We start from the raw sequence: 26,374 nt of genomic DNA, 5'->3' as shown, positions 1-26,374 counted from the left end.
CGCCGCTCCGCGCCTTCTCCCGCCCGCTGCGGAGAGCCACGGTGGGGGGGCTGGGGTTCGAGCCCCCGCCGTGTGGCCAACGGCAAGGGGCTGGATAAACCGTACCGTCTTTGACCCTCAGCAGCAGGGACGATGGCCGGCATCAGTGCGAGGAGGCTGGGGGAACAACATGGGGGACCTTCCGTACCTCCCAAGGGAGGAAAGGGGAGGCAACGCAGTGGCCCTTTTGTTTCTTCCACAAACCCCTGCTGTGTCTTCCCCCTCCCACCCTCAGACCACGCTGTGTGACAGACCAGGTTTGGGCAAGGCTAGCAGGTGCTGGAGATGGAGACCATTGTCATGGCCTTCGCAGAAAGCCCCTCAAAGGGCCTGGTGGGCTACAGTCCAGGTTCTCCTGATGGTCCCACCATGCTGCCCAGCAGCCTTGCAAGGCAGCCGTTAGCATGAGCGTTGGCCAGGGGGGAAAACCAAGTTATTTCCTTACCTAGCTACAATCCCTTCCAAAGGAAAGTTGCTGGGAATACCAGGAGACTGAGGGCATTTACTTCAAGGGAGCACACACCATTCACTATCACTCCACACAGACAATGATTCAAGACGGTATTTCCTCCACGATTTTTATTTTAAATTACAAAGGATGTTGCATACATTGATGAATTTGTATCTGAATAGAAGTGCTAGGGATCAAGGGTGACAGAGTAAACAAAGTCAATAGTTTAATTGTGCCTCTTTTCAAAAAAATAAGAACTGCACAACTATTAACCAACATTAAACATTGCAACTCTTAACAGATCATGCTTTTAACAAGGTAAATTTATTTTCTAACAGAGACAAGACTTTCAGCAAGTTTTTCTGAGCTCCAGTTGGAAGTTGATTATAGAATATCAAAGACAGCATTACAATCATGACCTCAAGCATAGGCAGAACAGGATGCCATGTTTTGTTTAAAATGCCTTTTTTTTTTTTCCCTTGTCAACCACCTAGGTCTGCATGTGCCATCAGCCTTAAGAGTTCACCCAACCACAAATACAGAGCAATAAGTTTTACTTGGACATAATATTCTGGGACAACAGAGGATTCAAAACAGAACATATGAATATCCATCATTATAAGAAAGATTAATAAAATTAAGTGCTACTACTGTGTTCTGTTTCTTCATCAGAAGAGGTTGATAGTGGAGTGTGCTTTTGCCAATACCAAATCCAGTCCAGAAGTTTTCCTTACAGTAGCTAATTAACTCACCCAAATTTGACTTATACAGATACCTGACTACAAAATATTCTTAACTCAATAAAAACTCTGAACACTGATGTTATCTAAAAAGTTCTGATTTTTTTTTCTTAATAATGAAAAAAAAACCCAGCTTAAAATAGCTCTGTCTCCACTTTAGCTCCACAGCCTATTAGAAAGACAATACATGCATAGTCAGTATTTGCTCTTGTGGAAGTTCATGAATGTCTAAGAGGCTGAGGATTATAATTCAGTGCGCACACACACCTTCTTATCATGCCAGAAGCAGTAGGGGGAAAAAACATGGCATATTGTGAAATGTAAATTGTAGAGAGATAGAGACATTTTTGTATGCTGCAAAGAAGATACAACCTAAAAGTGCCATCTTTCATTAATGACATTTAAGAATCCCAATTTATATTGGGAGAGATTCAAGAGTGGTGTTTTCTCAACATACTAATGCCCTTAATACAGTTACAAGAAGAATCAGTCACTGAAGCAGCAACTATTTGAAATGTACTTCACACGATCCCTGGGGTAAACAAAATAAACCTCAGCTGTGTGCAAGGCTGTGTCAATAAGCCAAGACCACATCTAGCAGCACACTTAACTCAATGATTCCAACTGAAGCCTCCAACTTAAAAAGAAAATAAAACCATGATTAGATGCATTCTTGAAATTCAGGTCTGAAGGCCAAATACAGATCCTAACATTCACGGTACATAACTGGGTTATGCCTCAACAGAATTTCAGGAAGACTAGCAAGCACGTTTGAGGAACAGAATTGCATTTGCTATTTCTGCTGAAGGCAACTTGTATACAACCCTTTGAAATTCTCCTGATAAAGCCTTTTAGAGCTTTTAAAAAAATAGCTATGTTTAAATGATTTACGGAAAAGAAAAGCACATCCAGTCATTATATTCTGTGAATAAGCTAACTGTTTTATTAATGAAGGCAAATATCAGACAAATATTAGGGAGGGATCTTTTTAAAATGAAATCAAAACTGACACCACCGTATTTCAGAAGTGTCTAGTTGCTTTTAGGTTAGTTAAAAGACCCTTCATCCATTTTAGTTTTGTTTGCTTTTTTTTTTTTTTAATCCACCTTTTTTCCTGGCCCTCTTAATAAGGAAAAAAGTCCATCAATAAAGAATTAGGAACTGAACACAGCTGAGCCTGACTCTCACATCAGCTTTACAGCAATACAACTGAATTAAATCACAATTACTTCAATTGGTATGATAAGAAAATCCAGCCCATCCACACGTAAACATAGCTTTAGTAGTAAGTCTCTCTCTCATCCAAAAAAAAAGTACTCACCAAGTATCAGTAAAAGTTTTCAATAAACCATAAAAGGAAGCGTTAGCAAAAGGGGTTTAGGGCTAAAAAACACCCTTCATGAGCACCCCCACTTTTTGCAAGGCCATTCAAAAACTGGTCTTCCATATAAATACAAAAGGACTACTACTGAGAGAAACTGAAATCAGATCTATCCAGACTTTCTTCAGGATGCTTTTATCAGTTCTGATTCAATTTCAGAAGGGTTAGGTTTGAAGAGTTCAGAGGGAATGAAAAACATTTAGTTCTAGATGTACAAGTAAGGCACAATATAAAGCCACATCATCATCTGTCATGAAGGAAGTAGGAAAGGACACGAATCATACATGGTACGGTAGAACAAGCAGTCCATCAATTGGAGGTGTGGCACCGAAGTTCAGACTGACGAGATCTCAACAAGAGCAGTGATGACAGCATGCTTTTAATATGGAAACAAATTCTAGAGAATCCAGTGTATCAGAAAAAGGAAGAGCTTTTGTTTGTGTTAAATCAAAAACGTGTAATTGTTTTTGGATATAGGATTAAAAGTGAATATTCACAATGCCTACACTCAAAAACGAACAAAAAAATCCAGGACTTAAGATCCACATACCATGTATGAACACTGAAAATCTTTAGAAAATGGTCTTCTCTAAAGATCATCCAAAAATGCATGCCACAATTGCCAAAAACAGAACATGTACATTTGTTGGTTTTTAAACCCTTATAAGATTTTTGTTTGTGATAAGTATACACTAAATGTATATATTTTAATGACACTAGAGGAAGCAGATTGTTACTGGCATTAAAGTACAACCATTTCTAGACGGTTTAAATGCCACAGAGTCCCCTGGTTAAAATGTAAAGCTGCACAGCTTGCCTATGTCACCTTTATGATAAAGTTAAACCAGCAAAAGGTCTTCTCTTTACTCTACATTTTACTGCCAGGTTTTATTTATATCAAGTATCGCTGCAGCATTCTGACCAACCCAGAGTTAGCAGCAAGTGGCAGGAATCATATAAAACGCAGTTTCTTTTTTTTTATTTTTAAACAAAGTGCTTTTCTAAGATATACATACATATAAATAGGTACAAAATAAAGTGTCAACATTAAAAAGCTCAACTATTTAAAAGCTTTAACTTAAAATAATACATAGAAAACACTGAAATGCAAGGGTATGGAATCACTAAAGATTCAAAGTCTACTTTGAAATGCTAGACCAAAATCATATTCTGGTTTTCAGACAAAAATAAAAAGCTATAAAGTTTTATTTGCCCAGTATTTCTGAGCAGTAAAAAAGGGGCTTTTTAATACCTTGTCAGTTTAGTCTGTCACAGAAGTTTTGACCCGATTGCAAAACTGCTCTCAATGTGTAGAAACGCTGCCTTGTCTACACGGTTTGGATATAGCGTAAGGTCCGCTCGTATCCGAGCAGGGCGTTAACACCATTCATCGGAAAGGAACAACAGTATCAGAATCTTGGTACAGACGTGGCCTTAACTTCCCAAGAGACATTCTTTGTCGGGGTTTTATGGGCTGTATGCATCTCTGGAATAACTGCAATATTGGCAATAATTACGATAGGGACACATCTGACCCACTGTGTAAAGCAGCAGCAGCCAACTCCCGCCTCACCCTAACACCACCACCACCACCTGAAACAAAAACACCCACATTCCACTCAGATTTTGCAAGTCTTAAGTGGATTTACAAAGTTTTGCCCAAATTGCCCTGGGTATTTGTTCAGTCTCTTGTAGGAAAGACTTTCTGTACAGCTCAGTAGTGGTATTTTGGCTACCTCCTCCCCTTTGAGTCTTCCAAAATAGTTAGATACAAAGCAAGCTGTGTGCACACTCACAAGTACGTGGCAGGACTGCCACCTTCATCGGCCACTCTTACTGCACGGTTACCGACTCAGACTTTTTTTTTATAGTACAAGCTTGGATATAAAAATAATCTACTTATAAACAAAAAGGAATCACAGTACAAACAAACTTAGACAAACTAGAAACGAAGTGGAGAGATTCCCCAAAGGGAGCGGGGAGAAAGCCTTCATGGACTTTTGCATTTTTTTTCAGCAGCTACATTTGAAAATATTTGGTATTTCTATTTTCAGTAAACAGTGTTTTGTCATCTTTAAATAGGGAGAGAAAGAACAGGGAGGAAAAGGGGGGTCCATGAAACCAGAGAATGATCTTGCCTTGAGATAAAGTACTTTCTCATCAAAGGCTAAAGCTTTTAATCTGTACGTTAACACTGACTACAAAGCCAACTCTTATTAGCAGAAGAGCAAATAAGAACGGTGTGTTAATATTCCTCAATCATAGAAACTACTGAATTAACAAGAATAAGTCACATATAAGTTTGAAGAAGCTAGTTTCGAAATACCTGTACAAAAATATAAAAGTCTATAAATTTTTTTGTTTGTTTTGTTTGAAGCCTGTGTTGATCCTTGGAAACATCACATGCATAATAATACATCAACTGGAAAAGTGGCAACTAAGGAATTAGATATTTGTAGCTCTTTTTTCTCTTTACATATATACACATTACAATAAAAATAATTTTATTTTGGTTGTTTGGTGGAAGTATACTACAACAAGCTAAATATTTTTTTTTAAATTCTCAAAGTCAAAAACTATTTTACCAATAGCTTACTAAAATCCAAATATATTAAAATCTCCTACAGTAAGTGCAGAGAAAAAAGATTTAAAGACTCCGAGACGGCCACCAACTTATCTACCATGGAAGCGAACTACAAGAACAGCAAAATAATATTGTTATGTATGAATGCTCCTTCTGTAGATAATTGGACCCAAACAAAAAAATTCACAGTTCAGTAAGATCCCTAACCCTGACCTTTAATTTTTTTTCTTTTTTTTTTTTCATTTGTTTTTACATTCAGTACAGTATCATATAAGCTGTGCAAAACTTTACGTAGACTGGCAGTTCGCCATATCAGTTGCATTTGTCTTTGGTACAAAAATAAACAATCGCATTAATGTGCAAGTATTTGTTTTCTTCCGGCCAAAGTACCGAAATTGAGTTTTCTAGAGCCATCTTTTATACAATACATAGACTCTGTGGCATATATCTACATTTTCAACATATTCCTATATACATTCAAAAATTTTAAGAGCTGGAACAAATACATTAAAACCTATAATCTTACCATCTATACATCTTGGGTTTTCCCCTCAGGGTTTTCTTCATACAAAACTTTACCAGCTTATAGTGATAGCTCTCCCCCCAAAATACAAGGCACAAAGAATATACTTTTTTTTTCTCTTGCTTGCACAGACATTTAAATACTATATTAAGCTCAGAAAATTAAAGTCTTATATGGCACACTAGCTCTAGTGCCACGTGTGCTATGTACAAGTTAATGGTTGCAAAGAAAGCTTACTATTTTTTTTTTAATGAAAACAAAAGAAAATCCAATTATTAAAAAAAACCAAAAAACACCCAAAACAAAAGACTCCCTAAATTGACAGCTTTACAAAAAATTGCTTCCTCTTATTTTACTTGGAGCATAAACCTGTCACAATGTCTGGCATATGCTAAAAAATTTTACTAGCAAAACCATGTTTTTGCTTCTAAAACAAAAGCGATATATTCTGGTCCTAGATAACTTAATTTTAAAAAGAATCTCTGTATTTAAGCTTAAAGCAGCTTTGAAACTATCTGGCTTATGCTCCAAAAATGCTATTAAGCATTTTATATCATGCTTTGATTTGTTTTACTACATTGTTATTTAAAAACAATGGAAGCTAATTGCCAGTGTTTACATAATGCTAAACTGACATGCAGACCAGAATGCAATTTACAATGAAGTACTTGACAACACAGGTAGAATCTGACCGATGAGAACAGCTGAAGTCACGGCTTAAACTTTTGACATTGGTATTCGTAGCCCTACAAGGCCACCGGTGGGGTCTCCTTCTGCAGTCTTCTCTAAAACTTGATTAACAAATTCTGATGTCTGTCCAGCTACAGGTAGTCCTATAACAGGAGGGCAAGAAAATGTGCTGTAAGGTTACTATTAATTGCACGTATCTGTATATTCCTGTAAGCAACGCAAAGCCAATGAACGCTTTGGTTAGTAACTAACCAAAAGGCTCAGAAAACTTAAATTAGGAAGCCCTTCTTTCTTTTCTCTATTCCAGAAACTTTGCAATCTAAGGTATCACAAATTATACGTCTCTTCACATACATGCAAATACATTAAGTTTACTGCTTACCAAGAGTGTCTTTAATAAGTATGTTCAACTTTTGTTCCATGTTGACTCCTCTGTCATCTCTAGGTACCTGCACCCGATTAACTATTTCTTGTTTAATGGAGTTGATCACAAACAGTAAATTATCTGCAAAGAAAAAAAATCTAGATTAGATTTACACCACATTCCCCATAGAGCAAAAGAGATCCACAGTTGTCCACACACTGTTATCTGTAAGTGTCAAAGGTGTCACATCACACTTACTGTAAAATTAACATGTAATATTTTACATCTGTAAACGTATTTTTAAAATACTTACATTACATTTACGTAATCAACATCTGTAAAGTAGCTCAACACTGCAGGTAACCCAATGTACGTACACTTTATGAAGTGGACTGTTTTTATACCAACAAAATTGTTGAGTTTGTACCAACTCTGTTTTCTCTACAAACTGCCAGGTATGACCCAGGTTACATGATGGTGCAAAACACAGACTTGTCTTAACAACAGAAAAATTAAGATTTGAAGAGTTGTATTTACCATATTCCGTGTTGAGACCCCAGAGTTTTACTTTATTGGCTTCATACTGGGCTTTCTTTTTTAGTCTACAAGCCCTATAGTAAGAAGAGGGGAAGAATTAGAACACTAACAAAAATTCCAGAATACTACGAGCATCTGTTTGTTTGCCACACGAACTCATCAACCAATACTCCCAGAGCTGTGATGTACAAAATCATCTATCTACTCACTCACCTTCAGTGAACACTCTGCTACCTGTATTTGCTTACATTTCACACTTGGGGATTTTATCACCGTATCGACTACTTGCCCTGCAGCTAAGTAAGCCAGCTTCCAGTGGAAATACACCATTATCTAGGGAACAGACTACCTCTCCAAAGTGCCAATTGCCCTGCTTTTTGATAAACTGGTAATTAGCTCACTGCAGGAACTGCCACGATGAAGCAGGACCTCGAGGCAAAAATTTGTTAGATCTCAATCGTACAGTTGTAGTCATCCAAATTCACTCATCCATGGAGCATTATCTAATATATACCTGGAAGCCAGCTTGTTCTTTTCTTTTCTTGACCTTGGTCTGGCAGTTAAAGGAAGTTCACTGACTGGCGTCAGGTCACTGATCACCTTATTCAGCTTCCTCAGTTCATTACCAATCTGTAGAAGTTTTCTGGGGTTGGGAGTCAGGTCTTCTACATCAGTCCTCCGGGACTTCTTCGCTGCATATTTTCCTGTTTTAAATATGCAGAAAATTGGGTTGGGAAGTGACACAATAAGTACACAAACCTGCAAAAAAAACATTCTTAATCATGTTTTTTTTTTTTAGGTGCAGTTTAAGTTCCTTTGTTCATTACAAAAGAATGGACTGGAACCATGTGATCCCTAGGCCTTTCACAATGGAAAGAGCATTTCCAGACAAACCGCGTTGTACAATTCACGTTATAGCCAGATCAGATAAGAGCAAACACTGCTGTCCAGGCTCCTGGATGTGACAGACAGTATACACACAACAATACTGTAAAATGTATGTCACAGCTTCCAAGCCAGTTGTTTTGCCCCAGCTGTAACTTGCTAACTCATGTGTTCAGCCAATACATCCTGTTGCACACTCCTGTTGCTGGTTGTTACAGATAGTTGCATGAAAATCTTAATAAAACTCCAGAAATATTTATTAGAGAACTGATAATTTAGCATGATTTATCTGAGGTAGTAGATGGCCTTGGTAGCTGTCGGTGTATGAAAATTTAAAAATCGCACGTGTTATATTCTGTAGCTTCTGTCTGTCAAGTAGTGCTTGATCCTACAAATCCCTTGCATACACACTGGACTTAAAGGCCACTCGCTCCTCCAGGTGTCTGGTGGGACTGAGTCCTCAAGGCACGTTCGGTTATTTGTGGTTTCATAACAAGTATAGATATAAGCCTTCAAAAAAAGGAGCAGTGATAGGGACTTTAGGTACCGATATTTCACTACAAGATAAATAAGCATATAGAAACTGAGGAGATTTTTTAAAAAGTTTTCTTCCCTGAATAAATCTACAATGAACAACAACAACAACAATATTTTTGTTTGAAAGAACGTAAACTGTCATGTTAAAGCTAGTAATTTTCAATTGTAACAGAAAGTTAACAGGGAAGGTAGTTTCAAATGGAAACAGCCTTCCAAGGAGGTCCTGTGACAAGAAAACAGATGTTACTCCTAAGAGTGGCTTGGTCTGGGTCATGTTGAGTCATGGGTGTGGTACAGCAAATTGCTAATCAAAAAGTTACGGGAATAAAACACAGAGGGTATTTTAAAGAAATATGCTTTACTGTGCTGCATTCGCACAGGTCAGAGGAACAAGTAGCAAGGAGCAAAAAGAGACGTTACGCCTTGTTGCTTGACCTATAGTGATACGGCAGTTAACGTTAACTTTGCATTTCAGATCACTTCCAGCTTACTCCTAACACAAGCAAGACTGAAACTAACAGCTATGAGGAGCAAACATCAGTCAAGCGACCCATCCATGATGTTTACAGTATTGCACTGAGAAAATTCCAAACTCTTGGGGTTTCCACTGAAAGCCCCTGGAAGATACAATTCTCAATTCATTCACCTTCCTCCGGAAGAAACCACACTGAAAGTTACTACTGTAAGTTCACTGTGCCTTCCTTGGACACCATGCAGAACTCTGCTAATGGAGCAACAGACTTGCAGTGTTTTAATGATTTATTTTCACGGCCAAAACACAACCTCTCAGCACTTGCAAGTATGGGAGTTGGGCTACTGAAGGTGTCAGAATGAAAGACATTCTCTTGTAACTAGGACTCTGTTCTTACCATGATGGAGACCATTCTTCTGATACATGTTACTTGGTAACGTATCTCGGTTCCACTCGGATGGCCTCAGCATTCTTTCTTGTTGCGATGGTGTTAGTTGCTCGCTGTACTCCCAGAAATATCTTCGCTTGCCTCTTTTCCGAGAGGATATTGCAGTCATTTCTTTTAAATCCTCCACAGAATCATTTTCATACCCTAAAAGGATGCATTGCATTGTTTATGTAATGTTGACAAAACTGTTTCTAGCCCTTTAACGGAGGACTGAGTGTTCATGTTAAGAACAAAACCACAGACAAGCCTGTTTCACATTAATAAGAGACTTGGTTCTCAGCGTCAACTACTACTGAGTACTGGCCTTAAATCCAGGGACAGACACTGAGCCAGTGATGGTGCTTCATCAGTTGAATAGAGACAAATTATTTAAGCATTGCAAGCCTCTGTTCTCTGACCCCTTAAGCTCTACTGCTCTTCTCCCCCACAGTCCCACCCCTGCAGGGACAGACAGCAGCTGTTGGGGAGCGTTCTTCCATGCTTACCATTTTCTCCGTGAATTTGCGGTAACATAATCCTAACACGCCTCCACATTTTAATTTATGTCTAATCAAAAAGCACGGAAAGAGAAGTAGATAATATAGATAGATTAGCAAAAGACTAATAAAGCAAGCAAAATGATTCAATCATAGAATATTCTGAGTTGGAAGGCACCCATTAGGATCACCGACTCCAACTCCTGCTCTTCCTTGTGTTTGGATACCTTTGGGAAATAGATCAAACCGCCCGTCTCTATTAGACTGAAGGAAGGGGGCTGTGTTATGAGGACAGTGACCTAGCGTCCGTAAGAAAAGTTCATCTAAATTGAAGGGATCTGGACACAAGCTGTTCCATCTCTTCCTCGCCTCTTTAGTGGGATGAAGAGAAATGATCCATCCACAGTAAAGCTACACAATATTTTAGAGGTATATTATGATGCACTTGATATGATGAACTGTTCATGAAGTACATGGAAACTGTAATGCCACTGTCCACATCACATAAATATTTATACCACAATTATGTGAACACAAACCACAAGTTTTGAAATCCTACATATGCTTTAGAAAATAAAGACAACCTATACTAAGGTTAAAAAACCCCAAACCACTGCATCACCTTTTGTACCAAAATACTATATAATAGTTTACATTTACTAAAAACAAAACAAAACAAAAAAACCCCAACAAACAAAACAAAAAACCCCCAGCATTTCAAAACAGCACATGCACTCATACACTGATGAAGCACAAAGAAAAGCCAACCACTGAAGGGACTGTAAGCTTAACAAGCCTTGACCCCATAGGCTTGCATTCTGCTTCATCTTTTAACAGTAGCACAAAGAACACTTTCTTATTTTTAAAACAGTCCATTCAATTAGTCTATTTGCACTTGAAAAAACAGTTGGAAGAGAAAAGCAAACCTTCTTGCTTTGGTCTGACTCTCACTTCTTAACCCAAAGTATGAATGAAAATTAGGTGCGCAGAAGGATGAAACCAGTTCTAAAGTTCTGTTTCTAATCATTTCATCAACTCATTTACTTTGATTCTCTAGTTTATTTAATAAAGACAGTATTTTAAATGCAAATCAAGCAATGAAACATGGTTTATAAAACATTTTTTCTTGTATAGACAGAATTATTATGACAATTTACATTAAATACAGTTTCAAATACCATAAATATTTTTAACTGTACTTCCATTTTACCCAAATGCTCTTTGACATAAGCATCAAAACTCTTAAAAAACTCACTTACTTTCCACTTGAAAAAAAATGTCAAGCTATGTAACTCATTATATAGATATATATATATAAACTTAGGCCATCTTCATGATAACACAGAATTAAGCCAACCAATGATAAAGAACCTCTTTAAGAGCTGGTGTGTACCAATGTAAAACAATGTTAAAATCAAGACTTCCTGTTTGCTTATTTAAACCATAATTAAGTTAGCAACTTAAATTCTGTTGACCTAATGCATCCTGCCTTGCAACCCTAACATTGACCTGCTATCATTTTAAACGTACACAGAATAATCTAGTGCACAATGCCCTAACCCAGTCCGTAACACACAGGAGTGCAACCAGTCTGAATTCTCCTCTTAGCAAAGATCATAGAGCAGTCTCAGTTCCCTTGTCAGGCTTCTAAGAAATCTGAAAGGGTTCTTGTATTTACCTTTCAAGCCTTTCGCAAGTCCCTCCTAAAACCTGTTGTTCACAGCTCTTACTATGATTTTAGGTTTAAATTCACCAGGGTTAAATTATGTAAAACAGAGAACAGGATAGACATGACTTCTGCATCTTACCAGATTGAAAGCAAAAATAGCCCCACCAAAACAGAACCAGAAAAGCCCTTCTCTTTACCATTTAATCATACTGACTTCTGTCAAACCATTTATGAGTCTTTTTCCCCCCAGCTGATGGTCCAGGTGCTCAGAATAGATAAAATGCAACTTCTTCAAACAACCTTCATGTCTCTATAGGCACCTTTCCCCTTCAGCTATTCCTTCTCCAGTGCTACTAAAAACTGAATCGGTGCATCTCCCGTTTCTGGAATCTCCTGACTACTTGATGGGAGGAGCAGTCATTTACAAATATTTCTATTAAATGAGATAGGTAAAATATACTGGTAATGGCAGAAAAAGTTTAAGTGCTAGATAATTCTAGCTGGGCTGATAATTCCCACCATAAATTACCTTTGCAAGTGATCAACATTGCTAAATCTGTAGCACAGTGATAATAAAAACATCGTTGCTCAAACCTGCCTGATAACCAGTCACATTTTTAGTTATTTCTCCAAGTCCCTGAAGTTCACTATAGCTAAGTATTTCTTCAGACAACACTAATGCTTTAAGAAAGCATTTCATGCACTCCAAAAACATACATGAAGAAGAATAAACAAAAGCAAACTCTGTATAAAGTACATCAGAGGGTCAGCCATAAATAAGAAGTTTTTGTTGCAGTAAATTACATCTCCACACTAAATTTATCAACTGGTTCTGTTCTCAGTGCTATGGAAGGTTAAATCTTCCTGCACCATGCCTGTTTTTTAGAAACTTTATCCACAGTATTTACTTCTACTCTAAAGGTAAAAAAGCAACGCAAAGTACAAGAGTGAGATAATTAAAATACCTGGAGACATTACCCTCTAGTATACTCAAAACACACGGTGAAACTTTTAATATCACCATACTGGAGGTGAATGGCTTCGTGAAACTTTTAATATCACCATACTGGAGGTGAATGGCTTCATTCACCTAAAGTTCTAGCAAGCGCGTATAATCCAGGTTCCCCAGGTACTGCATTGCACAACACAGTTGTATTCAGAAGGCGAGAGCGATTGCTTGTCAGTACAATTGGAAAAAACAGCAAACAGTTAATACAATCCCACCAACTGAAATTCCAGCATTTTAATACTACGTCTCTTTTTCAAGGTTACCGGGCTTCTGGGCAACGTGCCTCTGTGCGTGCAGTACAGCAGTCATTACAGAGCTTGAACTGCTACTCAAAGCCCCAGAGAGCAGAGTGAGTTCATTTCAGAAGAAGGGAGGAAGAGGTTTTAAAATGCTAATAAAAATGTGTTATGCACATGTAAAAGTAACATAAAGGGCATAATGCTTAACAAGTTTAATGCCAACTCAGGAAACTGCCTTAGAAAATAATTTAATCTGAGGGTTCATTATGACAAACACTGACAAGCTTTAGGGAAGCTGCTGTTTTTAGAAAAGGCAAAATTTCAGCTGCTTTCCCCCCTGAAATTACATACTGCGAAATGTCTGAATACCTTAATTCTTATACTCCACTACAAAGCATTTGTAAAATGTGACTATTATACTACTTTCTACAATGAAACTAATATGTAGTTACAGTCCTGTTCCTTGCCCTTTAGATTTTATTTTTACACAACGTTACCACTTTGTTACCTTCTAGGTGAAGGTTAGTTCTTATTTCTGTTGTTAAGGCTCCATTTCTACATGCAGAAGAGAGGAATTCGGTATCCTTTGGAGACCCACTAAGTGTTACTGCTGAAAACCACCAAGAAATGGTTCTATTAGTTTCAGTGGTAGGTATTCTTTGGATTCTGTGGAAAATTGTACCTACAGTAGGACTTAAATCATTACGAAATTATTTCACTCAGGTTATGATTTCATACCAGCTATCAAGAGATACAACTCTGAACAAATTCAAAGCAGCAATCTACTGAAGCACTAGAAAGCTCTGCACATCCTATCATCAAGCCACGAAAAAAGACGACAACAATTGCAGGTAGTTGCTCTAGGACCTTAGGCTACAAGCTACGTTTCCTGTATTCTCTATTATTATTTTTGTTGCATGACCACAGTTTATGCAGTTTTTCTCAAAACAAGGCAATAGAGACCTTGTATAGTTTTCATTAACTATGTTTTGCAAGGCACTTAGAAAATCTAAGATGAAAGTTCCTAATTTAAGATCAGTGTTGTTCATCTGTAACTATAAAGCATTCAAAAGCATTCTTTCCCACTCGGCAGACAAAACCATTAACCTCCATGTTAACAAAGCCCAACATTGCTGGTACCTGGTTCTGAGAAAGTATCACTGATGTCATCATCTTTATCATCCTCGTAATCTTCTTCCTCATCATCATTTTCTGAGAGCTCGTGCTCACTGCCAAATCCTTCATCGTGGTCCTCATCTTCAATATCATCCTCATCATCCTCATCTTCCTCAGGGTCTCCTTTGGCTGACTGTTCACCCAAACTGTCTGTTACAAAAAGAGAATAGTTGTGCTCTTCTTTCTTCTGGGAAGAATCCGACACTGACGTGCTGGCAGAAAGACTGCTCTCTCCCACAATAAGTCCTGGGGTTTCCTGCGGTGGACTGAGGAGCAGTTCTTGAGTCTCTTTAAAAGGCAAAATAGGAGGCGTACTGTGACTATGCGGGGACTCTATTCCTTTTCTTTCTTGTCTCTTTGCTACAGCACCACAATAGCAGGTATTTTCCTTTGCTGCATCAGTGTGTGTCTGGCTCAGCACTGGTCTGCTCTGTGGTAAAGGATTGATCTTTACTTTTGCCTTTTTAACATAGTCTTTACATTCAACATGAATGTTCACCTTTTCATTATTGTACAGATTGGTCTTCACCATGATTTGTGTACTGGAAGCAGGCTGAGTTGCAGGTTTACTTGCCTTCTGAACACAGTCCGACAAAGGTGCCTCAGCCTGAATGTTCTTAGAGGAACAGACTGGGGCTGCTGCTCTGGTTGCAATTTTTTTGCCAGGTAAAAAAGAATTTAAAGGGTTTTGTTTTACACTAAAGAGCAAATCAGGGTAATAGAGTGAATCAGAAACAGGCTGGGAGTCCTCACTGTTAAGCTGAGCCAGTGTTGGTGTTTTGCTTATCACCTCTTCATCTTGGTATGGGCTAGAAAAGTCATCAAGGCCCAGGTAATCCACCTCTTTTGTTCCCCAGATGTCACAGCTAGTTAATTTAGTGTACTTAGTTAAGTCTTCACAGTAGGTGTCCCACTGCTCCCACTTGGAGGTGAGAGCAGCTTCTTTGTCCAGGATGTCCGTAAAAGACTCCAAGTTCTCAAGGTCTTTGCAGTCCTCCATTGAAAGTAGGTTGTCTCTGGAGCTTTGCTGGTAGTCCATTTCTCTGTCCTGTACATAACAAAACAAGTTAAAAGTGAATTTAAAAAAAGAAAGTATCAATCATCTCTGTTCTCTACTTAAACTAGTATGGTGAGCTTAATTCCAGTGGAGTGGTAACATACGAAGATACCTCAGCTTCCAACTAAAAGCTTCTTTTGAGGATCAGAATGAAGTCCAGCTTCCGTGCTTCAGCAGCAGATCCTTTTGAAGGGATTGCTGAAGATACAAGTCAAATGCCGCTGGATTCTCCTTCTGCTATTGCAAATTCATCAGGAACTAGACTAGCACCAATATCCATGTATTTAAAATATGAAAGACATCACAGGCAAGCTGTTCTAGTCTCTTAACCTAGGTCAAACTCTGCTGTGTGCTTAACAGAATATCCTCAAGTTTACCAGCTCCTTGGAAAACCTCACTCTAACATGACCAATTAACAAATGTGAGCTACTTTTCTCCTTTGATGCAGGGAAAAACAACAACAAAAAAAAAGAATTCTAGTATAAGTAGCTCATGAGTCAACGTTTATTTTGCTTCCCCTGCATTCACAGCTTGGGTGAAGTAGCGTATAGCTGCTCTTGCAGAAAGGATTTTAAGAAAGAGTCTCAAACAGCATTACATAATGTTAACACAGCTCTATTTGAGACTTGTGTATCAAGCCTCTCCTGATGGCCAGCTTTAACAAGCGTCTATTGAGGAAGCCTCACATTGGCTGGGCTAGCAGTTAGGCCTTTCCCTGATCAGTAGCTAGCAGTAACGAATAATCTTCTAGCATTCTTGAACAAATACCCCTTTATTACTACACAAACTCAGGGTATTAGTCAAGGAGAAGAAGCAGACACACAGAAAGATGACCTACCAGTTCATACATGAAGTCTGGATCTGAACTGCTTGCCAAGAGATCCGTGCTCATCAGAGTCTGCTCTGAAAACACATGGCTCCGAAAGGCATCCCCAAAAGGAGGGTCCATTCCACTCACACTAGGCTACAACAAAATTGATACTGACATTTGAAGCATGCTATAAAAAGGCATATGCTTTTACTCAACAAAACATAAAGAGTATTGCCATTTCATCGAAGACTCTGCACTTGCGCTACATGTGCATCTGGCAGTTTTTTACCTACACAGACAAGCATGTCATTTCTCAGAGCAACAGAATGCTTTAAGAGCAGCTAACAACATGCAGCTCTTGATTAAAGGACACATTGGTATTCATCATCTAGCTGCAAGAGCATTGCTCATTCATATTTCTTGTTGTTTTGAAATTCTCATGCGTTTGCCACGTTGACGGTTATGTTGACGTTTGTAGAAGAGGAGAGCGAGTACTGGCAAGATCTGTGAGTATCAACAGGCATGATACACTTGCAGGGCCTTAACAAACTATTACAAACTATTTTGTACTAAACCAGTGTTGACTGTTTTTATAACCATTAGAATTCTTAAAACTTCTACCTGAGATTATAACAGTAGCAAAATTCATTACAACTAAATCAATAGTGTCATATCTCTTGAGAAAAAAGTGGAACTTTGCAAAAAAACATTACGCAGGATGACTGGGCATGCAGGGAATGGGCAGCAAGGCTTTCTGCTACATTTAATTCCAGACCTCTATTTCTCTTCTAGACACACTGGCCCTGAGGGCTGGGAAGTGAGAAACACTGCACCGCTGAAAGTCATTCTGTGTGCTGAGGTGTGAATCACTGCAGCAATAAAAGGCTGCTGTCCAGGCATCCAGCCTCATCAAGATCCTGAATCTCGCTGTGTGAAGAAATACAGTACCAAGAGCAGCAACATAGTTTCCACTGTAGACACTACAGGGATCCTAAAAAAATATACACCATTTCTTCCCTTTTTTTTTTTGTTTTAATAAGGAAGTAAAATTATCTACAGAAGCAAATAAAATCATAACAGACTTACCTGAGGCATTTCCAAGCCCAGATTCCCCAAATCCAATTCCAAACTTCTTGTTTTATTCACTTGTAGATTCCTTTCCAGCTTTACTTCAGTCTTAGTGAGTTTACACAATCCATGCAATGAAATTTTTCCTTAGGATAACTTCAGTTCACCCTGATGGAGCTCTTCTATTTGTAGACTTCTGTGTAGAATAAACACAACAAACCCCCAAGGAGGTAAGCAATCCTTCATGAAAAAAAAAAAGTACTGCTTAAAAAACAACCAAAGTGAAATAAAGACAAAAATTTCCACTGAAAAGTGATTATTCCTCACGCAAGAATGTACAGTAATTTTCTTCCCCTGCCATCTTTCATCAAATGAAAAGCCACAGATGCTACAGAACAGAGTTCCTGCAAAAACCCTTTCGACTGAGTTACATTTTGTTGCCTTTTTTCCTCACTACCGAGACCACGAGCTCTATAGACCTACGAAAAGAAAAGCCTGCCTAACTGGAAATAATGACCAGCATGCTGCTGGGTATACAAGAGAGAAACAATCTTTGTGACTAATATAACAGAGCCAATGAATTCTAAAACCGTCTCAGGCAAACGTCTCAAAACACTAATTTCAGAACAGGCAATAATACTGTTTCAGCGGTATCTCTTCCTTTTCTTAAGAGTTTAATCCATCCAGCTCCAGACGAGGCTCTGTCAATCACTCGCAGAGCAGCATCTAGTGGCAGCGGGGTTACAGCAAGCACGCTCACAACCCATCAGCAGAGGAAGGGCAGACACAGGCTTCCCCAACAGAGCCAATTAAAAACTGTGCCACATTCACAGTTGCCAAACAAAAGACCTTCTCTATTAATTCCAAGTAAGGCACATGTTGAAATTGTTCCAACTTCTCTACTAGTAATTTTTCCGGTTTTGTAGTTTCTATAGACCCACCGTGACTTCAGATGTACATCTGAAGACTTTTCCGAGCCTCACATCCTGCTTAATCCCGCATTTTTAAGAACATAAGGAAAAACTGAACTGTAGAAAAACAAGCACCTTAGCACAAACATCAGTAACTGTATCTAAACTAAAAGTATGACAGGACTCATAAAATAAGTAACAGGAAGTACAAAAGAACAATGTTATATCAAAACCAGCAATAAAAAAAAAATTCCATGGTATCAAACCTTAGCATCTAACATAACTACATTGTCTTCAAGGATGCTGCTTTCTTACTGCCCTGCTTGCCTGTAAGATCCCTACCCTTACATAAAAAGCCTCTCTGACAAAAAAAAAGCAGCATTAGAGGAGCATAATAAAAAACCTGAACCATCATACTTGTGCAGTTTTTCAGCATTATCAGTTAAAGTATATTTGTTTGAGCAGAATTCTTCACTCAGCACTGCTAAGCCAGACTTGGGTGCAATCTGCTCAGGCTATGTTTATTCTCTTATTCTGAAAAACAAATAGTAGAGTAAAAGTGTTCTCCTACAGCGGAGCTACGCTCAGAACCCTCCTCCCACCAGCACATGACAGCATCCCCGTGATTATTCCTACTTTCAGACAGTACCTCAGCTATTTTGTTATATTCAGCATATATACCATCAGACTGCGGTAAAAACAGACACTATGCAAAAATGTCTTTACTTATCAAAACACACTTCTTCTCAAATAGCAGCTAGAATACAAAGAACAACAATTACAAGTCCGGTTATACACAAGGACTCTGTAAAACCACGCTACCCCTGCCAATGCAAGCCATTCCCGCTGTCAAATAAGAGCCAGTTCCTTCTGCAAAAATTTTCTTTCTGCTCTAAAATGTCCAGGAACTCTTTTGACTTATCTTAAAGCAATATTTAAAGTTAATTTTGTGTCGCAGGGCAACATGCCTCAACAACCCCTGTCTCCCTTCGCCCTATGAAGGCCACACCGCAGCAGATCCAGTCCTACCTACGCTGTTAGAGTGGCACGAAGGACTAACTCACTTTTCAGCCTGGCCTGATCTAGGAGAAATGGCCTGTTTTTTAAAACAAATAAATTATGTTCTCATACAGAAAGAAAAAGACGAGAGGATATAATCTTTAATACCAACCTACACCTGAGCAGAATCTTTCTTCCTTTCCATAGAGAGTGGCAGAGATTGATGTCCTTCCCAACAGAACATCAAATTAATACTTTGACGTCAGCAGCAGAACACCACCGCCTGCATTCACGTGGGGGACTGTCAAAGTCCCGCCACCGCATGATATAAAGGGGAAAGGAAGGAAATGTTTGCTGCTTCCTTACTGGTTATTCATTGTTATGTCTTTGTCAGAACACGTACCTCAAGCCACTCCGCTGTCATTGATACACAGCTGGGAGAGGGGGGTGAAACGTAATCCGTACCGACGCTGGTTTCAGTAACAACTGACCAACGCTTCCAAGTGTCAGGACCAGGGAGCTTTTGGATCATTTACAAATGCTCAAAACAGACATTAAATGCTCAAAATACTCTTACCATCTCAAAGACTGGAGAAATATTTAGCTATAAACTCATAGCACCATTTCAGAATGACAGTGTGCGTCCTCCCGGATGAAAGCAGCACATCAGCTAATCTGATTGTTCCCCTAATTCTCTTTATATTTCATTCCTGACATTTTATAATATTAATATTTAAATATGCTTTGAATCCTATTAGGATCTATTCAAGTATTCTACAACATAAGATTTTTCTTGGTAGCTCTATGAAGGGAGCAAACAGGGTGAGGCCATAAAAAGAGACAGCGCCTCACAGCCTAGGCAGCTTCATGCTCCCAACAAAGCAGACCTACTTCCAACTGCTTTCTAAATTACCCAGAATCATCAAGATCTTCATTAAAAGACTCCCAGTGTTCACACTTAATTACCAGTATTCTTTTCATGAACTGGTAAATTAAGATGTATAATTAAGAAGAAGTCAAAGACACATATGGAAGCACAGGTGTAAAATCTGAATTTGTTGTGAAGGAAAGTAACTTTGTAGACCACAGCTGAAGTCCTGTTTTTACAGAATTTATCATTATTGGCACTCTCAGCTCTAGACTGAGTTAGAACAGAGTAGCAGAGTTGCTAAGTTATCTATAATGAACACAGATGTGAATGAACTGAAAGATCTGCGGCAGAGCTCAAGAATAGCGGTATAAGAATTAGTGAAGATAAGTATAGCTGGAATTTCCACTTCAGGAGAATTTTCATTAATGCCTTATATCAGCCCTTCCGAAATGCAGAGATACAGAGGTGAAATCCTGTAGTTGCTTCGCAGTAATCGAAGCCCAGGTGGAATACACAGCCCGAGGCAGCGGGGAGCGTGCCGCCACTGCTTTTGGCAGCAGCCTGCAGTTAAATCAGATGAAGATGATTAAGGAACCAGTACCTGAGGTGGTTGTGTGTCTGCAGATTCTGGAGTTACATCAGTGCAGAGCTGCACCCCTGCTCCTGGCAGAGGGCTCGCTTGGTTCACTTGGTCAAGACATCTCAGGAACTATGTTCATCTAACAATTAAGAACGTGGGGTACTGATGGAGACATACATACCGTGGTTAAAATCCCCATCAGCAAGTAACCAAAACCTGTTCTAAAGAGTTAATAATTCATTAGTCTAATGACAAATCCTAATAAAGATCCTCTGAGTTTATATTTACTTTCTGAAAATGCGCATTTAAAATAGCTTAATAGTGGTCCCAAGACACCCTGGAAGACTGAATTTCAAACATCTAATGGCAGGCTTATTAGATGGCATTACTGATACAGCAGTACACTCAAATTGGCAGATGGCAGGACCTAAACTCAAAACATGCAGCATTAAGGAGATGCATGGCAGTTACCATGCACACGCCACTTCCCCAGGCGAGGAAACCAGCCTCCTGCCACACTATCTCCAAAGAATTCCCTGCAACAGAAAAACCTAAACTGCCAGCTTTCAGCTTGACAACTCTGAAAGTCTTCCTCAGTCACCTGTATGAATCATTTGTACCGTAGCTATAACTAAAGCTGCTATTTCTGTCTGAATTCAGATGTGGATTTGGTACAATCTGAAAAGCACACAGAGCGTCGCTATACCATTTTGTTGACTGTACAGTGCTTATTATCACAGCAGCTAAATGCCTGTTATAAGGACATTACATGAACAGTTACGCTTTTCATGATGGTGACTGCACATCACAGAGCAGTTTGTCAAAGTTACATTTTTGATGTAGATAAAAAAATAGCACGTCACAAGAGCCCGTCCATACTAAAGCTACAAACTCAGGTTAAAACAGTCAAAATGCCGAACTTTGTATTTCAGAGAACGCACAAAAACTATGCCACGTATTTTATGGACTATGCAGTGTTTGCTGTATCTGGACATTTTATGATGTACTACAGTTAGAGACGCAAGAAGTTCTCCTACGCTTCTCAAAGCTTTTTTTCCTTCCACAGTTTGTGCCAATTTGTTTCCTCTTACAGAAGATACTCTGCTCAGTGTGCTCTTCAAGCGCAGAACGTATTTTTCTTAGTTTTGTTTCCAAGTGTAATGTTCTTGGTGTGGGTTTTTTTTTTTCCTTCTTTCTACATGATTCTTCAATTATTGGCCAGACTTAAAAAATCTGTTTTACTTTTCTCCTCTACCACGAAGACGCTAAGTTTTCCTTTGTGGTTCCAGGGGGTTTTTTTTAAGTTTTTTTTTTTTGTAGCGGGTTAGCAAAGGCACTCTTGTAAAAGGTCGTCTTCTGCTTCCACCCACCATAGCTCATTCACCTGCTCATCCAAAGAAGCCAAGTCACTCGACCTTCTCTGTGATGTATTTATATTAAAATGCTAGCAGAAGCATCTCAGACATTATGCCCCTTGCGTTCTCTGTTCTGGAGAGCGAACAACAGCTGCTTAAGACATCCAGATCCTAGGTTCGACGGAGCTCTGCCATTTGAAAGAACGAAAGATCTGAAGACTGTTTCACTTCTTCTAAGCCTCTTCCCTTCAGGAGAGGGAAACTGCTACTTCACCATCTTTGTTCCTTTTTATCTGCTGACCTTCCCTTCCCCCTCAATATTATTTTTCTAATCCTACTTGCCCACAGCAGACAGGCTTCAAGATCTGGAAGTGATACCACTGAACAGAAGCTCTGGTCTCAAATCATACACCCAACACTTCAGGTGAAAGAGCTGATGAATTACCAAAAAGAATCCAGCACTACATTCTTTGGTTGAATTAATACCCCGATGCATCAACGCCAGCTACCCAGCTTTGGCGGGGTATTCCGCTTCAGCACGACTGCATAAACAAATAGGCAGATGCCAATAACTGATCACAATGCAAGAGGCAGAAGAAAAAAAGTTTGTTTTTTTTTTTTTTAAAAAAAAACAACAAACAACATATTGCATCAACGTATTTTATAACAACTATGCCCGAAATAATGTAACCCCAGTAGAAGCACTAGCTTTTCCGCACATTCTGGAACAAAGACTGAGATTTTATTATTATTTGAATGCCAAGAGTGGGACATGCACTATCTTAAACTTATTAGAACTATATTAACACACTTCAACTAATTAAAAAAAAATTTAATAGTTAAAATACAAATTGCATAAACCTTTATTAAAACACGACTATAGAGTTAGGAGCGTTGTTTGCACAAGAGAATTAGCAGTAAAACTAACATTCAAATTTTTTTTTTTGAGCCAGAGATTTCCCCTGAAGCAGAGTGCGGCCAAAGCAATGACAGAAAACAAAAGCAAAACTAGACAACTATTTAGCTTACAATCTCCAGCAATATTCTACATCACTACATGATCATTGTTTCTATATTTTTTTTTCTGACAGTGCAAAGTCTTTCAGGGTAAAAAATAAATTAATTAATTCTATACTTCCAAAAAGCTCACTCTTATGATGAAGGAAACAGTATAATCTAGTCTACTCGTCGTACTGTAAAATTATGTTTTGTTATACTTTTGTTAGAAATGAGTTATTAGTACATCATATTTCAAAGCCAGCAACAAATAAAAAAATATAATCAGTCAAAATAGTCCAAAAAGTAAAAAAAAAAACCCCAGCATAAAAGTTGACAAACAGGAGGATTTTAAAAAAATGTAATAATATAATCATGAAAATTACTATAGCAAGGTCTAAATCTTAAATTCTATGATTTCCAGAAAACTTTTGGCTTGACTTTCAAGCCAATGCCAACTTTCAATGCTTTCTTATGAAGCACCAAATATCCTTATCAAACTTCAGACTTTTATTTTAACATCATTTAATTAGGCTTCACAATCCACACAGCATGGACACGCAAGGCACGGGAATCTAAACCAGTACGTTCCCTTATCTATACCACACTACCAGTCTGTCGGTTGGACAGAAGCTTCTATTTATTCCAAATTCATTCCTGCTAAAGCTGAAGGGACTTCAAACAGCTCTTTTGCCACTCTCATTGTTTAAAAAAAAAAAACCAAAAAAAAAAAACCACAGCAAGGATGTTCAGGGGCTTGATGCCTCTGCCGCAGATTTCTCTTATCTGTTAACGCTCTCATCGAACACAACAATTCTTTCTGTGCTCAGGTAAACCACTGACTGCAAAGCACCGTATGAGGTTTCTGAGTTATTATCCACACCTCTACAAAGTACTGTTACTGAGCACTGATACTTCTATGAGAAATCCTTCCCACTGAAACAGTCACCCAACATATTTCCTATAGAAATTTTGACTTCTCATTTAAGTTGCCAACAATAAAAATTGACCGAGTTTCTAAAACACCTGTGTCTGCCCCTCTGTAACTCTTACTATGAAAACATACGTGTGATAATAATAATTAACCCTCCCCACAGGGATTCTTAGAAGCCACTTGGCTAAGCGACCTTTGGCCAAAGGCTAACCAAGCTTTTGGCCACCATCTTTAAAACATTTTAAAGTGTTTGAAAGGTAATGCCAGAATCTGATTCTGGTGTGAATCAACAAGTTACCCTCAGGTGGCAACAACACGAAGATCACGCTTAAACGAGAAGTTAACATTTCAGATGGCACAGCTGAACGATTGAAACCGCGGCACAGGGAAGCCTGAAGAAGAGCATGTGTTTTATACTCGAGCGTGAGACGGTGGTTCTGTCATCAGACTCTCTTTGGTATCTGATCGGCCACGCCAGAGGATGCCCGGAGGGTCGCTGCGGGCTGGCCTGGCCGCGCTGCGGGGCTGCGCTGCGGCCCGGGCGGCTCGCAGGGCGAGGGGAGGGCAGGCCGGTGACACCCGTACATCAGCGTCCGAGCCGTGCACCTCCGGGACTCGGGGGGAACACGGCTCAGGCTTCGGTCCCTGCCGGCGTGAGGGGCTGCCGGCGGGCCGCCCCCTACTCAAAACCTGCGTGAAGTTGAGCCGGACCCGCGCGGGGCGGGGGGGGGGGGGGGGGGCGCCGAGAGCCGCAGGCGGCTGCTGAGGGAAGTCACCCGGGGAAGTTACCGGTGTTTTACACGTTAAGTCTGTGGGAACCGGCTCACAGCGGGAGGCGGGAACGCGCCCCGCCCTCCCCTCGGAGCGGGGGAACCGGACCACCTGTGCATGGGCACGGCCCCCCCCGCCCCGCCCCGGCTGCCGGCCGACCCCGCTGCCCCGACCCCCGGAGACTTTCTGAGGCGAAGCGCTCCGGAGGGACGGGGCCGCGGGCACCCTCCGCAGCCCAGCAGCCCCGCTCCAGCCCGTGTCCCTCCCGCGGGCAGCTCTCGCCCGGCCCGGGCGGCCCCGGCCCCCGCCCCTGACCCACTAACACACCTCCCTGCCAACATGGCCGCCCCGCCAGCCAGCGCGGAGCGCAGCCTAGCCCGGCCACCACCTCCCCGCCCCGCCCACCCCGCCCGCTCAATGGCTCGCTCCTCAGCCACGCACGCTCCCATTCGCCGCCGCCCACGCCGCTCACCCGCCCAGCGGCCCTTTCAAGCTAGGGTGAGGCGACATGTAAACAAACCCCCTTCCGCCGCTCCAGAGAGGACCGGCCGCGGCCCCGGGCCCCCCAGAAGCCGCGCCCGCCCGCCTGTGGGGCACCGGGAGCCCGCGCCGGCAAGGACGCGGAAGGTCCCCTGCCTCTCGGGAGGCAGCCCCCGCCCGCCCGGCGGCCCCCACGGCCTCCCCCTGAGCGCACCCCGCCGCCGCCCGGGGGAAGCCCCTTCTCCGTCGGCGCCGCTCGCCGGTGAACCTCCATCCTCCCCCCGCGCCCCAGTCAGTTACATAAAACGCCGTGCCACAGCGGGGAGAGTCCCTCCCGCCGCCCTGCCCCGCCACTCGCAGAGCGCTCGCCGGCCCGGGACCCCCTTCTCCGCCTCCCCCGTGGGCTGGAGCCGCCCCGCCGGACACCGGCACGCCCCAGGCAGAGAAACCCCGCACAGCTGCGGGGCACCCCCTCCCCGTCCCAGGCATTCAAACAGGTCGAAAGCGGAGGAGGCGACTACAAGCCTGACAAGCAACAGAGCGCAGAGACTGTCGACCCCTTCTGCACCCGATCCCTGGCGCCGGGCTGCCCCTCCGCCCGCACAACCAGCGCGACCGGTCCCTCCCGGCAGGACGGCGCTTTCGTTTCCCTGGCGCTCGCTGCGAGACTCACTTTCCTCGTAAGGGCAGGGCCGCTCCCGGCGGGTGGAGGCTGGAAGGGACGCCGACAACTCGCTGCTGAGCCCACGCTCCGTCCCCTCGGCAGCCCCTCAAACCACATCGGTGCCGCCCCCCAGCCCCGGGAGCCGGACACCCCCCGCGCACAGCCGCCCTCCCGCAGCACCGGCAGCCACACCCCCCTCAGCGGAGCGAGGGGACGGCGGGCTCCCGCCGCTCCGCTGCTCTCCTGCGCGCCAGGCACCGTCCCCCTCCTCTCCTCCCGGGAGCTGGGCAGACACACCCCTTCCCGCGTCCCGCAGCCCCCCGCCCGGCGCGCACAGGCCGACACCGCCTCCTCCCCGCCGGGACGCCCTCCGCCCGCCACCGCCCCTCCGGCGGGGCGGCAGCCGCCTTTCCCCGCGGGTGGCCCCGGGGTGGCCCCGCTGCCCCCCGCGCTGCCCTCCCGCCTCCCCCGGGGCACAGCCGCCGGCCGAGGCCGCCGCCCCCGCCTCCCCGCGGCCCGCACTCACCGGACGGCCGGGGCTCAGCAGGGGGCGCCGCCCCGCGCGCTCCGGGCCGGACCCTCCATGCGGCTTCGGGGTTTGTTTTGTTTATGTCCCTTCCTGACGGGTTCCCGGAAATCGCGTGACTCGCCCCCCTC

At 41.7% G+C, this 26,374-nt stretch overlaps 1 protein-coding gene across 5 annotated transcripts; it reads right to left on the bottom strand.

Annotated features, from left to right (window-relative positions):
* Positions 1-603: 603 nt before the first annotated feature.
* Positions 604-26,374, bottom strand: CREBRF (CREB3 regulatory factor). 5 transcript variants are annotated; one of them, XM_086759288.1, is made up of 10 exons: positions 26,244-26,374; positions 17,175-17,352; positions 16,116-16,241; positions 14,185-15,268; positions 13,553-13,726; positions 9,601-9,795; positions 7,824-8,013; positions 7,310-7,383; positions 6,791-6,913; positions 604-6,551 (listed from the first exon to the last, which is right to left on the bottom strand). In XM_086759288.1, exons 2-10 carry the CDS (start codon positions 17,181-17,183, stop codon positions 6,436-6,438), a joined length of 2,091 nt encoding a protein of 696 aa, XP_086615414.1. In that variant the 5' UTR covers positions 17,184-17,352; positions 26,244-26,374; the 3' UTR covers positions 604-6,435. The 5 variants fall into 5 exon arrangements, with proteins under 5 accessions (XP_086615414.1, XP_086615416.1, XP_086615417.1 ...); XM_086759290.1 differs by having other exon boundaries at positions 13,553-13,654; XM_086759291.1 differs by having other exon boundaries at positions 13,553-13,651.

Source organism: Chlamydotis macqueenii, chromosome 14 (genome assembly GCF_036417535.1).
Source record: "Chlamydotis macqueenii isolate bChlMac1 chromosome 14, bChlMac1.mat, whole genome shotgun sequence".
Lineage (NCBI taxonomy): Eukaryota > Metazoa > Chordata > Aves > Otidiformes > Otididae > Chlamydotis > Chlamydotis macqueenii.
This window is presented reverse-complemented; position numbering and strand designations above follow the sequence as displayed.